Source organism: Podarcis gaigeae (genome assembly GCF_964106915.1).
Source record: "Podarcis gaigeae genome assembly, chromosome: 1".
NCBI classification, from domain to species: domain Eukaryota; kingdom Metazoa; phylum Chordata; class Lepidosauria; order Squamata; family Lacertidae; genus Podarcis; species Podarcis gaigeae.
Genome location: NC_139678.1, coordinates 42,325,861 through 42,342,450, shown reverse-complemented (window position 1 = coordinate 42,342,450; position 16,590 = coordinate 42,325,861). Strand labels below are relative to the sequence as shown.

General features: G+C 47.3%; 1 protein-coding gene across 1 annotated transcript; it reads right to left on the bottom strand.

Moving 5' to 3' along the window:
* Nucleotides 1-2,717: 2,717 nt before the first annotated feature.
* On the bottom strand, nt 2,718-6,457 carry INAFM2 (InaF motif containing 2). Its single transcript, XM_083745703.1, has one exon. The coding sequence runs from the start codon at nt 5,794-5,796 to the stop codon at nt 5,455-5,457; it is 342 nt and encodes a 113-aa protein (XP_083601829.1). The 5' UTR covers nt 5,797-6,457; the 3' UTR covers nt 2,718-5,454.
* Between the last annotated feature and the right edge of the window lie 10,133 nt (nt 6,458-16,590).

Sequence of the window (16,590 nt, the reverse complement as noted above, 5' to 3'; positions counted from 1 at the left end):
AGGATTTAACCAGTTTCATCATCTGACACAGCCATGAAATCCACGGCAATTATCTTGAAAGTCTCCCATGACATATCTCAACCCTATGTTCTTTAGCTATATTTTGGGGAGAAAAGCAGCCAAGCTCACAAAGAAGGAATTTGCAATGTGTCATAGTTAATAACTACCCTAAAATCATACCCATGTGGCTATAATTTTGTGAACCAAAATAGGATTGTTATGGGCTGTGCAGTGCTTCCTCTGGTCAGCATAAAGACGGAACCTGCCTGTCCCCCAGAATGTTCATGGTGTTCCTGGTTTTGAGAACAAACACCCTACCAGGACCTTGGTCAGTTGACTTGGGATGCAGCCAGGTAATATGCTCCAACCTTCTAGGGACTGAACTATTGACACTTCACCTGCCGCAATCAGCAGCTCAGGAACAAGATCATCTAGCTCAGAATCGTCTATACACTGATTGGCAGCACTTCTCCAGGATTTCAGACAGGGAACACTCCCAGACCTACCTGAAGATGCCAGGAACAGAACATGGAACCTTCTGCATGCAAGGCAAATGCTCTACCACTTCACCATTGCCCAGTCCTATGCAACAGGTAGCAAGTTGGCACATGAGTCCAAGGGGTGCTGTCAATGTTGCCTGCCAGAAGTATCCAGCAAAATAAAAAGCTTGGGGGAAAGGAATCATAGAATCGTAGAGTTCGAAGGGTCTCTGAGGGTCATGCAGTCCAACCCCCTGCAATGCAGGAATCTCTACTAGATCCTACATGGCAAATGGCCATCCTACCTCTGCTTACAAACCTCCAAGGAAGGAGCAGTGGCGTAGCGTGGGGGGTGCAGGGGGGGCCGGCCACACCGGGCGCAACATCTGGGGGGGGTGCGCTCGCACTCACAGCTCTCTGCCCCCTGCTAAAATCCACGGGTTAGGGGGCACAAATTACTTGCCTTGCCCCGGGTGCTGACAACCCACGCTACGCGACTGGGAAGGAGAGTCCATCACCTTCCAAGGATCTGCCAAACAGAAAGTTTTTCTGGTGTTTAGTTGGCATCTGCTTTCTTGCAACTTGAAGCCATTGGTTCCAGTCCCACCCTCCAGAGCAGGAGGGGGGGAAAAGGCTTGCTTCATCTTCCATGGGACAGCCCTTAAGATGGTTGTCGCAATGATCTCAAACTATTCCTACCTCCCTAGCATGGCATTGCTTACACTTTCTCTATAACACTATGATCCACGCCAACCTCAACTGTTTTACAAATAAATGGACCGGCTTTATGGCACTCATACTTGCATCATCAAGCAGTTATGGGTAGACAAGATGTTTTCTGCACACGAATGGCTGTGTCGTGCATACTTGGTTGCTGGAATGTCAGCAACAAAAGTAGCTTTCAACTCCTGTTTGAAGAGTGAATTTGCTGAGATGTTAACAGCCAGTCAACAGGACTTTCAGGTGAAGCTGCCCTTAAATGGCAGGCAGGTTTTCAAGAAAGGGCCTTAATCTGAACGTATATGAAAAGATGCCGAACCACAGGAATTCTAAGTTGTCTCTGACGAAGTGGCAAGAGAACATTAAGCAGCGCTCATTTAATTGAGTTTACTTCTCTTCCCCTTCCATCTGCTTTACCCAGCAGACTTAAGAAAGCCATTAGCTGTTTGCAAAAAGAAAACATGTTTGCTCATAAGTCCCTGTCCGCCTTCCCACAAACATCCCGCAGCCTCTGAGGAATCCCCAATCACAGAGCAGTCCCAGCCGCGGCAGCTTCCTATTGAGTCTTTTCTTAAAAAAAAAATTTAAGCTGAATGACTTCTTAAGTGCCATGGGATCTTGGGAATGCACATTTCCCATAAACCCAGCTTCCAAATATACTGAACTGTCCTGGCACCCGATGAGTCTTCCTCCTTCCTTTCTCTCCCCCTCATTCCCCTTTGATGAGAGTGAGCAGAGATGAATCCCAGATCAACGTATCGCGAAAGCAGTGTTTCTCACCAAGTCTGTTCCTGCCAACTCAGAGGTCCAAACTACACAATAGTCTAATCCTACCCGCAACACAAAACCATCGCCACCGCAATGGGCCCCTTCCACCCATCACCTTCTGAATAGTCAGTAGTGTGCAGCAGGCATGTAAAAAGTCATGTATGTGGGATCAGACACACATTTTCCCACTCTGCACCTGCCCACTGGGAAGCCACAATTGGGCCCACTGCACAAACAGACATCAGACAAAACAATTGATAAGCTAACTGTACATTTTCTTTGAATGCCTTCCATGTATGAATTTTTTATAACACACGAAACAGTTCAACTTTCTACAGTTGCACCCTCAACAATCAAAGACATGCAAAGCTACTCCCAGACATGGTGCCCTCTATCCACAGAAAGCCAGGCTTGCTTTAATCCGAATTAAAGCTAATTGGAGTTCCTGTACCCACAAAGTTCTTTTTTCTGCCATTTGACCAAAGCGCTTCTCCTCCTGACCCCTGCTGCATACAGCCATCTCCAAATCACATAAATACTCAGATTTCCCCAGCTTCCTGTCTGGAGTAACGTACAAACCAAACAGCTGGTTAAAAGAGGATCTAGAATCTAGAGAGGAAGCAATTTTCTTCTTGTTGGGTAAGGCTGACAGGCTACTTGCCATTTCCTACATCTGTAAATAAGGAAGGGTAATACTCTCTTAAGGAATGTGATTTTTTAAATAAATAAAAAAAGTCAAAAACATTTGAGTTTAGGCAGAAATCTCTCAGTGTATTTTTTTTCACCTTAAAAATATTTTTTTAAAAATATACAGAACTTCTGAATACAGACATAGCTTACATGGCTGAATTAGATATAGACATAGAGCATGTTCACAACTTTGAATTTAAACCTATTCAAGCCTGACGTTCAGTGACAACCGTACAGAAGGTTAGTGGCTTGGCAGCCCAATATCAAGTAATTTTGCCAACATTTCATTTCATTTCTTCCCCCAGAGTAAATCACTCAGAAATATCACACATTTGTCCTTGCGTGTTCAAAATGTCTGACTAGCAGTATTAACTGTACAACATATCAAAAAATATACTGGAAATCCCTCTAAGGGCACAAATGTTTGCTATTTATTTGAATCAATAAAGGGTGGTGGTGGGAACCTTGTGTTTTCCTTCAAAGGCCCATCAGAGGTCAGTTCACTATTACATCTTCAGCTTTTAAAAAAACACACGCTGCTCTTTTTTGTTTTTAGTTTGCTACTTCAGCCACTGGATCCAGCTGATCAGAAGGGGGCAGCTTGCAAGCTTGCTTAGTTCAAAGCGAGAAAGTCAGGGAGCAGCTACACAACACCTGGTCCAGTAGTTTCCTGGGCCGGCATGCTGCTACCAGTGCTCTAGACCACTTCAGGCTGCTCACACATACAGTGTTACCTGGGGACTAATTCCCACTGTGAAAGCAGTGGGGCTTCCTTCTGAGCAGGCATGAATAGGATTTGCATTGCAGGCTTCCAAGCTCCCCTCTCCTGCTGCACAGTGGACTTAAGGTTACAATTTCCGATGGAGAAATCAATCCCCTTGTCACTGCAGGAACACAGATCAGGTAGCTGATATACACAGCAACTGCCATCCCACAGCAGACAACACACATGTGTGACACATTGTAATGCACATGTTCCAGAAAGGAAGCCATCTTTATCTTTTCCAGGAAAAAAAAATCAACCTTGTGGAACCTCTGACTAATATATTCTGGCGTAAACTCAAGTGTTTATTATACCCGATGCAATAAAGTTTTAAGAGACTACAAGATTCTTTGTGCAGATGCTTTTTCCTGACAAAAAGATTTATGCGCCTGTGGGAAAAGAGTACTGTACGAAGTGATGGAAACGATCAACTATAGAACTAAACGCTATGAGCTACGGAGGGAAAATGCATGTTTTAAAAAACCTGAATATCAGCTATGTCTAAGCACTACAGTGGGTTTTAAACCATGTTCTGCTCTCATTAGATTCTTCAGCAAAATCGTGAATGTTGTCAGCTCATACACTAATGTATTTCAAATCCCTAACAGATAAGTTTAAAAATATAAAAGATTAGGCCTCTGACATAGGTTCAAGAGAAGAGACCAGATTCAAGTCAGGTCCTGGGGAAACTAACCGTGGCCATTTCCAGGTATATATTTCTATAGGAGGGTGGTTGTGTTAGCTGCTTCACTGTTCCAATGCTCAGACTACTGGAATCGCTCATACCATTGTAAAGTCTGCACTTATAGGAATGGTCCTATGGCATTAAAATGCAATTAAAATGCAACTGTTTTATTTCTGGAAGCCCCAGCAGCAGTTGCAACCAACGAAGGAGAACAGAAGTGGCAGAAGGATGGTTTGGGGATTTCCAGACAAAAACAGTGACCAAAGGGTAGCTGTTTCCACTTGCTCTCATTCACTGCTGGGAAGGGGAGGGGGTGTTCACCATTTGCAGTGGGCAGGGTAGAGTCAACCCAAATTGGGAAGGTCAGCATGCAGGGCAGCAGCGATATCAGTGGGGGTTTAGGTCAAAGAATTTAGGACTGGCAGCAATGACAGCTGAAACAGAAGGAAAGTTAAATGAAACTCAAATCTGATGTAACTGGCCTGGGAAAAGGTCAGGAAGAAATACACCAAAGGTTAACTCTCAAAAGCAGCATCGCCATGAGGCCGGAGAAATATGACAACAGTAACCTCAGGAATGAATTCCTTTCGGGCATGTTTACAGCAAAATATTAACCGGAACACCTCTTCCTTGCTTACAATTTGGAAAAAGAATGGTTTAACAAAAGAGGTGCTGAGCAAGCAGTAATAAATCACAGGGTCAAACAGTGCTATAGCCAGGGCGTTAAGGAACTGGGCATCCTTTTCCACCCCAGATTAGCTGTGACTTGCAAAGGAAGCTTTCCCCAATAGCCCTTTAAACACCATTCAGCACCTGATCCTTCTCTCTGTCCGCGTGTGTACAGAATATAGATTATATAGGTCCTCTCTATGCATTAACTAAGGGAATCTGTATACAAAGAGGTATATGCACAGGGATACAAAGGAAATGCCTCGGGGTACATTTCAGATAGGCTGACATACCTGAGCTCCATTCCATGTGGTTCCCCCCCACTTATTTAGGGATTAATAAAGCGTATTTGTAAAAACTAAAAACCGGTACAGTTTTCCCTGCTCGAGTCCCAGAGAGCCGGGCGGGGAAGCCAAGGGCCAAGACAGGAGGAGAAGCGTCCTTCATCTCTCGGCCTTTCCGAGTCCACAGCCGAGAGCGCGCGCTCGAGTCCGGGCGACGGGGCGGTCCAGGCTCCCTGCTTGCTCCAGCGGCCGTCGGGGCTCCCGGTCGGATGGCTTCCCTTGTACTCCGCAGTCGCTGTCTCCGCCGGAGTCGGTGCAGCACGGTGGGGTCGGTCGAGGGATGGGGTTGGCGGGGAGAAAGGTTGTGCCTCCGGCCTCCTGGGCCGGATCGAGTCCCTAGCGCGCCGAGGTGTCGGGCGTCGTCGTGGGCGGCACGGCGGTGGTCAGCGGCCTCGTGGTCTCCCCGGTGCCGGGCGCGAGCGGGCCAGGGTCGGGGCCGGGGGCCGTCCCGGGCGGCTGGGGCGGGGTGTGCGGCCCGCCGCGCACGGGCTGCCAGATGAGGCTGTAGTAGACGGCCAGCACGATGGCGGCCAGCGAGACGGAGAGGACGTAGGCCAGCACGGTGGCCAGGCGCACCCACTTCTTGTTGGTCTTGGCCGCCATGCGCGCCTTCTTGTCCCCGGTGTAAGTGGCCGGCTTGCCCCGCTCCCCGCCCGCCCCCGCCTCCTTCTCCTTCATGGGGGCGCGGCCTTTGGCCCGCTGCTCCACCGCCCTCTCCGTCTTGCTGAGGCTCCCGAGCGGGATGGGCCCCAAGGGACGCGCCGCCGCCGCCGCCGATCACATCACGACATGCCCCGGGGCGCCGGGAGAACCAGGCGCGGCTGCTGCTGCTGCTTCTGCAGCGGGTGGGCCTCGCAGGCAGGCGGCGGACAGCGGTCGACGGCCTCGGCGGCGAGCTTGCGACGCGCCCGGCTGCAGGGAGGCGGCCGTGGGTGGGAAGCCCGTCGGGGGAAAGGCAGCGTCGCTCGGCCTCGGCCCGCGGCGAGGATGCTGCTGTCGGGGCGCGCGCCTCCCTCTCTCTTTCGCAGCAGCAGCAGCAGCTGAATCGGCGGCGTCTCGGCGGCGCTCAGCGGCCGGGCTGTGCAGGCATCGGGTATTAAAGGGGCACGAGCGCCGACGGAGGTGGGAGCGGATGCTGTGGCGCCTTAAAAAGGCAATGCAAGAGCGGGAGGACCACCGGTCAGCCGCGGCTCTGCGCTAGCAGCAGGCCAGGGACCGCCGATCCGCCTTCTGTCCGGGGAGGGGGAACAGCTCCGAGGCATCACATATTGGGAGGGGGAGCGAGTCGGGGGGCTGCGATCCCCATTCCCATTTCCCTGGGAGGCAGTCTCATTTAATGGAGTCACTACTTCCGAGTACATGCGGTTGGGTCGCGCTGGGGGGCGGGCGGGGGCGGGGGAGACAGGAAGCGAAAGGTACACGCACAGCTGCGATCCTAAACAAATTTGCAATCCTTGGTGGGGTGGGGGGAGTCGCACTGAATGAAATGGGACTTCCTTCCGAACGTCCCTGCATTGCTCCGCGTTGCTCAAAAGTCCTAAGCCATTCGAGAGAGAGGTCCGCTTCAGACACTAGTTTTCCCTCCTCTAGCTGATATTAGGGTACGGGCGTGTGGGAATGGTCAAATATCGAGGCTCCTGTCCGTGATCCCGAAGTGACAGGTATGGAAGAACAAACGGTCAGCGAGCTGCACTCTCCTCCCCACCGGCCTGTGTTGTAATGTCAACATGCGGACTCCCGGATTTTGTCCGAGAAGAACTTCTAAACTAGTTTGGGGGGCCCTTCATCTCACTGTGGACAAAATTTGTGAGTCTCATAGCTCCCATTTCACACATTGCAAAAGAAGCCAAGAAAGCCGCTTTTTCAATCTATCTAGCCAATGGGGGGGGGGATTTTTATACCAATAGGTGAGCACCTGGAGTCTGGACATTGCAAACATTAGGTACGTTTGACCGTTTGAAAAACGCTTTCCTTCCTCTAGAAATCTGATCTGCCCTGCCCAAGATGCTGCTGTATCTAATAGAGAGTCTAGTACCCACTAATGACTTTGGTGGAAAGTCTGATTAGCTCCTTGATTGGCATCTGGGTGTGTGATCTTGGTTAGAAATCCAACATTTTGTATTTTTGTTTCATGGGAGCAAGGAATTGAGGGGGAAGAAGCTAGAAAAGTGCTCACTGGTTCCAAACTTTCAAAACAGAGATTTTAAAAACAGGAGTGTTAGAATGAAGTCACCTTAAGACGATCTGTTACTGCCATTTGACTCTTAATGCAGTGATGTGCCAATATGACATGTTGAGAACAAAGGATTGGGATTTAATAATCCCTCTGCTGATTTTATACATATGTGATAGAACTTCCCTTTAATATAGGTATATTGGATCAAAATACTAAATGAGGTGGGTAAATGAATGACAGTATTGTATACCACTTGTCTTATTGGGACCATTTGATCTCTGATCTGCTGGCTGCTGCTAAATTCAAAGTCTTAAAGTATATGTGACAAAAGTTTGAAATGTTGCACAAATACTAACATCCAATAAATTGATGAAATGTCTAGATAGAAAAAGGACAGCTGAAACATCTTTGAAATGCAGCGTTCACGGAGGATACAGCTCTGTCACTCAGAAGTCCTAAATGGATTTCCAGAAGTTCAATTACAGTATAACATTTCACACTGTTTTAAATCTTTTTTAAAAAACCAAACAGTTCTGTGACATGAATCTAATTTGTTCTATCTGAAGGTATAACCTCTTAGGAAAGAAATGGTTCTGTAGTTCCTCTTTTTTAATATGACAGGCAAATAGCTATACATTCATTCATGTGGGTTTCATCTACGTCCTCTTGCTTGCTGACCTGCTTGAGTCTGTGATAGCCTGCTGTATGTTTAGCTTTCTCTAGTGGGTAAAGGTAAAGGTAAAGGTACCCCTGCCCGTACGGGCCAGTCTTGACAGACTCTGGGGTTGTGCGCCCATCTCACTTAAGAGGCCAGGGGCCAGCGCTGTCCGGAGACACTTCCGGGTCACGTGGCCAGCGTGACATCGCTGCTCTGGCGAGCCAGAGCCGCACACGGAAACGCCGTTTACCTTCCCGCTGGTAAGCGGTCCCTATTTATCTACTTGCACCCGGAGGTGCTTTTGAACTGCTAGGTTGGCAGGCGCTGGGACCGAGCAGCGGGAGCGCACCCCGCCGCAGGGATTCGAACCGCCGACCTTTCGATCGGCAAGTCCTAGGCGCTGAGGCTTTAACCCACAGCGCCACCTGCGTCCCTCTCTAGTGGGTAGAGAAGGCTAAAAAGGTAACAGGGGAGCTTGCTGTTGAGTACAACAGCACACACCTTTAACTGAAAGAAGGACAAGTCAAGAGCTGATCTTGTAATGGGAAATTTCATATACTTATTACAGTGGTACCTCGGGTTACAGACACTTCAGGTTACAGATGCTTCAGGTTACAGACTCCGCTAACCCAGAAATAGTACCTCAGGTTAAGAACTTTGTTTCACGATGAGAACAGAAATCGGGCGGCGGCGCGGCAGCAGGAGGCCCCATTAGCTAAAGTGGTGCTTCAGGTTAAGAACAGTTTCAGGTTAAGAACGGACCTCCGGAACGAATTAAGTTCTTAACCCGAGGTACCACTGTACTTCAAACCATTGATTTGGCTTTTGAGCATGTATAAGCAAATGGCTGAAAAAAGTTCAGGGACCTTTATTTACATAAACAGTCCCTGTATCACATGTCAGCAGCTAGTGGCCCTAAATTCTAATCAAGCCCTCTGACTTCCCAGTTGTCAGCTCAGGTGCAAGGGGGCAGCATATTTAAGGAGAAGCCCTTGTTGTCATGTGAATGGCTACCAGTTCCTTCTTGCAGGTGAGGTGGACCCTGGACTTCCGGTTCATGCCATTTCTCAAAATGACCCTCTGTTTATACAGGAATGACCAACCTTTCTGGGCCCATTTGCAAATCTTGTGGGCATCACACACCCAGAGCAACCAACTACACACCAACCTGTTCTATAGGCGACAACAGAATGCACATTTCAAGTCTAATTTCAGTGGGAGAAGAAGACCCTGTGGGCACCAGAGGAAGCCTATGGGTGCCCCTGGGCACAACTTTGGCAACCCCTGCTCTAGCAAAACATGTTTTAGAAAAGGGCCTTTTGAGCATCTTCCATTATAGCTGCTTAACACCTCTCATTCTAAAGAACAGCCTTATATTTTCACTCACCTCAGTCCCATATCATGATGGGAGATCTTTATGTCACCCAAGCCAATGAATGTCTGCTCAGATGTAAACTGCAATAAGCTCACTGAGGTTTACTCCCAGGTAACTGCGCACAGGGTGGCAGCCATATGGTGGTATTAAACTAATTTTTACACAGAATAGTTCCACTGAAATGAGTGAACATGACTAAGTTAGGTCCATTAATTGAATACCATCCATAATGACTAATCCGTATGCCACCTTAATTAGTTATTGCCACTCTGTCCTGAAGATGTAGCTTTGCAGCTTCACACAACTTCATAGTTGTGGGAGGCTAATTTGCCATTATAGGCTTGGATTGTTGGCTGACTAAAACAGAACAGTTTTTGCTGTCAGAATGCTATTTCCCCTCCACATTAAAATCCACACAGAAACAAATGCATAAGGGGAAGTGAATGCATGCCTAAACACACATTCATGTTAAGGTAAGGTTACCAGATTTTTTTCCAATGAATCTGGAGACACTTTTCAACTTCAATGGATTTTGTATGGGGACTGATTTGTAAATCTGGGGACTGTCCCTGGGAAACGGGGGCATCTGGTAACCTTATGTTAAGGAAAGTAGGATGAAAAATTAGTGTAATAATAATGGGCAGGGGGGATTTCCCCACTATTAAGATTCTTGTTATTTGAATAACTATCCTACATATGCCTCCAACGTTTTCCTTCTTGTCTTATAAATCATCTCTCTCTCTCTCTATCTCTCTCTCTCTCACACACACACACTCCCCATCTTTGTGTTCTGGCTGGCTATTGGTGAAGGAAATCCTTATTAAATGGGAATTGGTCTTCCGGTTCCCAGGAGCCCAGCAAATCTGTCTTAAGTGGGCAATGCTATTGAATGGAAGAGAACGAGCCGCACAGTCACAGATGCAGCTATTCTGCAATATAGCAACAGCTGATCGGAGCTCCAGCAGGATATGAAATTACTGGTTTCCAAATTGCACCGCTCATTAAAAGGCTCTGCTGTTGCTCAGCAGCTGATAGGAAACCTAAAGAAATAAAGTGGATCAGGCATATATGAGGATGCTGGGCTTTGAGCATGGCTTTCAGCAGTGGGAGATTTGGTATGGTGATATTATTTTCGTGATACAATACATTAGGGGTGCCTAATGTGGCCAGTGGGCCTTACATGCCCCCTAAGGTTTTTCATGGCCCCCCTCTATTTTGTCACTGTCAGCGGTTTTTAATTTAATTTATTTACTTATTCACCCAACTCCTCTCCGATCTCCTGTGTTCTGGATGTTCTCCATTTGTTTCTCCAGGCAATTTGGGACCCAAAATTTCCCTGCTGAAAGGGTTGAAAGTGACAGATCCCTCTTCCTTTGTTGAGAGCTGCCAGTAACTTTCTTGTTTCAACTGCTTCTGCAGCACCCTCTGAGTTTGTTGGAACCCCTGGAACCGTGACACAGAAAAAGCATCTGAGAATCGGCCTCTAGTTCTTTTTTTATATACGTAAAAAAAGGAAAGTTAAAGAAAAAGAGAGACTTCAGAAATCAGAGATTTAGCTCTAGGATGTTTTCCTTAGAACTTGTAGGGTGGAGAGCTGGATCAATGACTTAAGAAGATGTCTGGCTGCCCTGGCAGTCGGGCTTTGGCTTTTCTCTTTGCTGTCCGCAAATCAATGGATGTGTGCTTATATTGATGCCTCTTTGTGATATACTCAGTTGGATAAGGAGATGTGCTTTGAAAATAGCTTTGTTTATCCAACAGCAGCTCTAAGGTACCATGTGGGTGATGATGAGCACAATTAACCTTTCTTCTACGCAGGTCCAGGGGACATGGGTTGCAGACAAGAGGCTGGGAATAGGTAAATTGAATCTGCCTGTTGTCAAAAGGCAGGGAGTTCCAAAATGTGGGTGCTGCAAGTATCATGTGGCACCTGTAACAGCGCCAGTTCTGCAGATCAAAGCAGTCAAGTGGGCATATATGGGGTAAGGCAATCTCTCAAGACATCTGCACTCAGTACACAGATGTCAGGGGCATGGTTAGCCCTCTGGTGGCTTGACATTGAGGGCTGGGCCCAGAGGGTGGCCCCGATTGTGCTTCAGACTGCCAGTACCCTCCATGAAAAGTTGCAAGGAGCAGGGTTTGTGCTTAATTCTTCAAGGCCTGGCATCACTAACCCAGCATATCTCAAGCTCCTGTCCTGGCCTGGTCAGTCTGTTGCAGCAAAAACGAGAGAGGGAGAGAGCGCACCAGCCCTAGGGCGCCATCGAGACCAATGGATTTTGTACAAGATGCAGTACAAGGGAAAGAGGCCTACCAAAAGGTCAAAATGGGGCATGGCTTAGTTACATTCACTTTGGATTACTGCAGTGTGCTTTCCAAGTGGCAGCAAATGAGATCTAATTGAAAACAACTGCTCTGTCATCTGTCGGGAACTGTTCACCACAGCCCTGTAAATAATAATAATGATAATAATAATAATAATAATAATAATAATAATAATGTATTATTTATACCCCGCCCATCTGGCTGGGCCTCCCCAGCCACTCTGGGCAGCTTCCATAGAAACCAAAAATACAGTAAAATATCACACGTTAAAAACTTCCCTGAACAGGGCTGCCTTAAGATGTCTTCTGAATGTCAGGTAGTTGTTTATCGCTTTGACATCTGCTGGAAGGGCGTTCCACAGGGAAGGTGCCACTACCGAGAAGGCCCTCTGCCTGGTTCCCTGTAGCTTTGCTTCTCACAGTGAGGGAACCGCCAGAAGGCCCTCGGTGCTGGGCCTCAGCGTCCGGGCAGAACGATGGGGGTGGATATATACATAACTTCAGTAACTGTGTAAAGATCCTTCCAGGTTGTCTATTGTCTCCTACACAGAGAGCTTCTTGTCTCAGAGGTGATTTTCTTGAGCATCAAGTCCTGGTGTGTTGTATGCTTCTGCTCCTGGTCTTGTTCTTTGCTGCTGGCTCTGAGTTCCTAGCTCCTAACTCCTTCCCTTGACCCAGCTATGCCAGCATCCATTCTGTTTCCAGGTACAGTTTAGGGTGTTGGCCGTACTTTGGACCAAGGACACATGAGTGATGTCTTCTCTCATATATGTCTGCCTGTTTTTTGTGATCTGCAGAGGAGTCTCTTCTCTGCATCCCAGCAGTGATGGGAGTTGTGACTTGCTGGTGCTTGGAAAAGGGCCGTTTCTGTGTCTAAATTATGGCTCTCCCCACCTTGGAAGGTCAGTCTGGTCCTTCCCTTCCAACCTTCCACTGTCTTATTGATTTTATTCTGGCAGGCTTTTGATCTGCTGGCTAGATGAGTTATAGCAGTGTGGTTCCTTATTTTTAAGCTGTTTTTATCTGGTGTCTTGGGATTATTGTTTTGCTTATGTACTAAGTTTCCTATGTCGTATGGAAGATTTGATCCATTCTTAATCTCTTGTTGTAAGCCAGGGGCTGGAAAATATTTGTTTAGCCCAAAGGCTGCATTCCCTTCTGGGCAACCTTACAAGAACCACATGCCAGTGGTGGGTGAGGCCACAAATTTAAATGCCCCCATTGTAGAGCAGGCTAGCTTCTACACACTCAAATATCCCACTCTTTCCTACAGCCACACAAGCAAAAGATACTACCAGAGTTCCATGACACATTCCAGGCAGCCTAGGGAGAGTTCTGAGAGTCAGGCATAGAGACCTGGGTAGCTGCATTTGACCCCCGAGTCCTGTTGTAACCTGTACTTATGGTACTGAGTTTACACTGTAAGGATGGGGATAGTGCATAGTGCAGACGATGACTGAAATTCAACCACCTAATAGAGTAAACCAGCACTTAAGTATTCAAAGACATGCATATGCAAGCAAAACATAAAAAGAATAAATTTGTATTTTACGACTGAGAAAATGGAACTGAAGATAATAGAAAAGGCTGCTAACCTGGACTTTGGTTTGGTATTGATCGCAGGTGCAAACAGCAATGGCACTGAGCTTGGGTTACTATGGTACAAGAGTTTAAAGATCCCTGCTCAAACAAGACACAGCATCTCCCCGGCAGAAACTTCCTGTCTCTGCCCAGGCAGTGTGGATCGTTGTCAATCTAGCAAAAGCCCAAAAATCATATTTGTGTTGAAGACTACAAAACACCGTGTGGGAAGAACTGACAGTACAACTTCAAACAAATCCAAGAATTTTGTTGCTGAGATTCATAGAAAGAAGAAAATACATAGGATTTCTTGAAAGAGATTTGTGCATTGCATAAGTCACTGGTGCCAAATCGGGGGCGGGGGGCAGAGAGGAGGCTGGGTATCTCTGCTCCCAGAAAATTTCCACTGTGGGTGCCCAAGCAAATCCATGGCCCAGCAGCAGCAGAGGCCCTAGCCCAGTCAGAGAGCCAGCAGAGGCAAGGCAGCTGGCAGTTTGCGCACAGTGCATGCGCCATGACATCATGACGTCACACACACAATAGCCTGATGAGTTCTCAGGAGGAAAAAGAAGACATAAATGGAAGAAATAAGAGGGGTGTGTTTTGGTTTGAAATAAGAACCCTCCACATCCGTTAGAGCCTAACGATTAGGAGTTTGTGAAGGCAAAGCTGAGGTAAATCCCTGGCGCTGATATTCCTGGACAGTTCTTAACACAAAGATCACCTAGAAAATAGCAACACACTTCTCTTGCCTTTAAAAAATAAATAAGATGTCCTGAACTGTGAACCCAACTGTCTTCACATTATTAGAATGGAGCTCTGGGGTCATGCAATGCTCAACAACTGTGGATCTTTGGCACCGAAAGAAGCAGGCAGTTTGAACCCCCTGAGGGGTTCCTTTACCCTCATTAACCTAGCTTGAAATGCAGCAAAGGGATGCAGACTAGACTGCTGTAGGAATTATTCTGTGCTCATAGAAGCTCAGCCGCAGGATTCATATTGCTGGCCCCTGGCAGTGGTGTGCCTTCCAAAGGGTAATTACAGTCTCTTGAGCAGCGATCACTCATTTTTACTGGCTATAAATACGCTGCCTTTACAGAGAATCACTTCATTCTTGTACTACGCACAGACTTAAAGTCACGCTGTGTGCCTTCTAATTTTCACCCCATCATGTTCCTTCAAGTTCAGCCTCTTTCCAACTGCAGAACTGGGACCAACCCTTCATTGCTTAATTTTGAGGCGAGGGGCAGGGGTTGCCCTAACGCTACGGATTTTTCTTTTAATATGTTCATCCTATTCCTTCTCTGGTTTTATTTATTCCTGCAAAAATAAAATAAAACCACATTTTGCCCTCTGATTCCCACACCCCATTATACTTTAGCTTATAATTGCTTCTTGAAGGAAATATTTTCTCACACAGTGCAGTCCCCCCAGTGTCTCACAGGAAAACGTACAGTCTCTGGCTACACCTTCCCTGTATATTTAAAACACTATTATACCATTTTATAATAGCCATAGCTATTATAATCATGGCTCCTGCTGCATGCAAGAATCTGGACAACTGTAGTTTGTTAAGGGTACTGAGAGTTGCTAGGAGACGCCTATTCTTCTCACAAGGCTACAGTTTTCAGAGTACAGTGGTTCCTCGGGTTAAGTACTTAATTCGTTCCGGAGGTCCGTTCTTAACCTGAAACTGTTCTTAACCTGAAGCACCATTTTAGCTAATGGGGCCTCCACCGCTGCACAATTTTTGTTCTCATCCTAAAGCAAAGTTCTTAACCCGAGGTAATATTTCTGGGTAGCGGAGTCTGTAACCTGAAGCGTATGTAACCTGAGGTACCACTGTAGTTTATCAGCCAACCGTTTATCAACCAACCAATCAACCCCTCTTTCCAGGGAACTCTGAGAATTGTAGCTCTGAAAGCGGAATAGGGACTCTTTCTCTCAGCACCCTTAACAAACTGCAGTTCCCAAGATTCTTTAGGGGAAACCACGATTGTTTAAGTGGTATCCTAGTGCTTTAAATGTATGGTGCCTCTGTACCCTACAAAACTCTCTTGTTGTATGGTCAGTGGGCAGGTGGGAACATTCTTTCTTCCTTAACCCCCCCCCCCCCAATACACAGGAAAACAACAGGATATGGCAATGTGTTGTAGCTTGAAAGAAGAGCCTCTCCAGTAGATCTAGCTGGGTTGTGGAGGGGTGGAAAGGGACACGGCCGTCCTTTACGGGGTCCTGGTCCTAAGCCAAAAGAGATTTTTCTAGAGGAGATTTTCCCCAAAGTAAAGGCATGAAGTAGCCCCTTGGTAGGAAAAGCATGGGCACTGCCCAGTCTGACAATGAAAGAGCTTTTGGGAATCCCTTGGGCTTTCAAAACCTTTAGCGGTTGTGCACTTCACAAATGTCAAAATGTGCAAAAAGTGACATCTCCCTGTCTCTGCAAAGTGCTTGTACTGGAGAAGCAGGTGACTGCACACAGAATAGGTTTACACTTTTCAGGCTTCAAACCTATGCAGTCTATGAGGACAGACTTCTGAGTAAACCTTCCGATCAGCAAACCCAAGAGGCTCAGTGGTTTAGACCACAGTGCCACCGCGTCCCAACTGGAGAATAAAGGAGATGGTAAATCAGAAGCAGGTTGGTGTGCAGGGCTGGCCCAACCTATTTTGCCCTGTCTCAAGGCAGAACCTCTTGCGGCTGCACCTCCTAGCACCAGTAGCTGCTACTTTACGGAAGGTTTTACAAAGAAGCCTCCACAAGTCTCTTGAAGCTTTGTCAAGAAGCTGCTGGCAGTGGCAGCTCAAGCGGCATAACAGTAGCTGGCAAGGGAAGCAGCTTGTTCTGGCAGCTTTGCAGGGGGGTGGGCAGGTGGTGGTGCTTGTTCTGCTGCCCACTACCTGAGACGAGTGGGCCTCATGCTAGAGCTCATAATATTTGAACCATGGTTCCTAATAGGGATGCGGGTGGCGCTGTGGTGTAAACCACTGAGCCTTGGGCTTGCTGGTCGGAAGGTCGGCAGTTCGAATCCCCGCAACAGGGTGAGCTCCTGTAGCTTGCTCCCAGCTCCTGCCAACCTAGCAGTTCAAAAGTGCAAGTAGATAAATAGGTACCGCTCTGGCGGGAAGATAAACAGCGTTTCCGTGTGCTGCCCTGGTTTCGCCAGAAGCAGCTTAGTCATGCCACATGACCCGGAAAAACTGTCTGTGGACAAACGGCTCCCTCGGTCAGAAAAGCAAAATGAGCCCCACACCCCAGAATCATTTGCAACTGGACTTAACTGTCAGGGGTCCTTTACCTTTCCCCCCTAATATTTGATAATATCTGAACTGGGGTTAGCACAAAATATTAAGCAAGAAAA

Excerpts from the sequence above, each read along its gene's own strand:
- INAFM2 (XM_083745703.1), bottom strand. The coding sequence starts at position 5,796 with ATGAAGGAGAAGGAGGCGGGGGCGGGCGGGGAGCGGGGCAAGCCGGCC.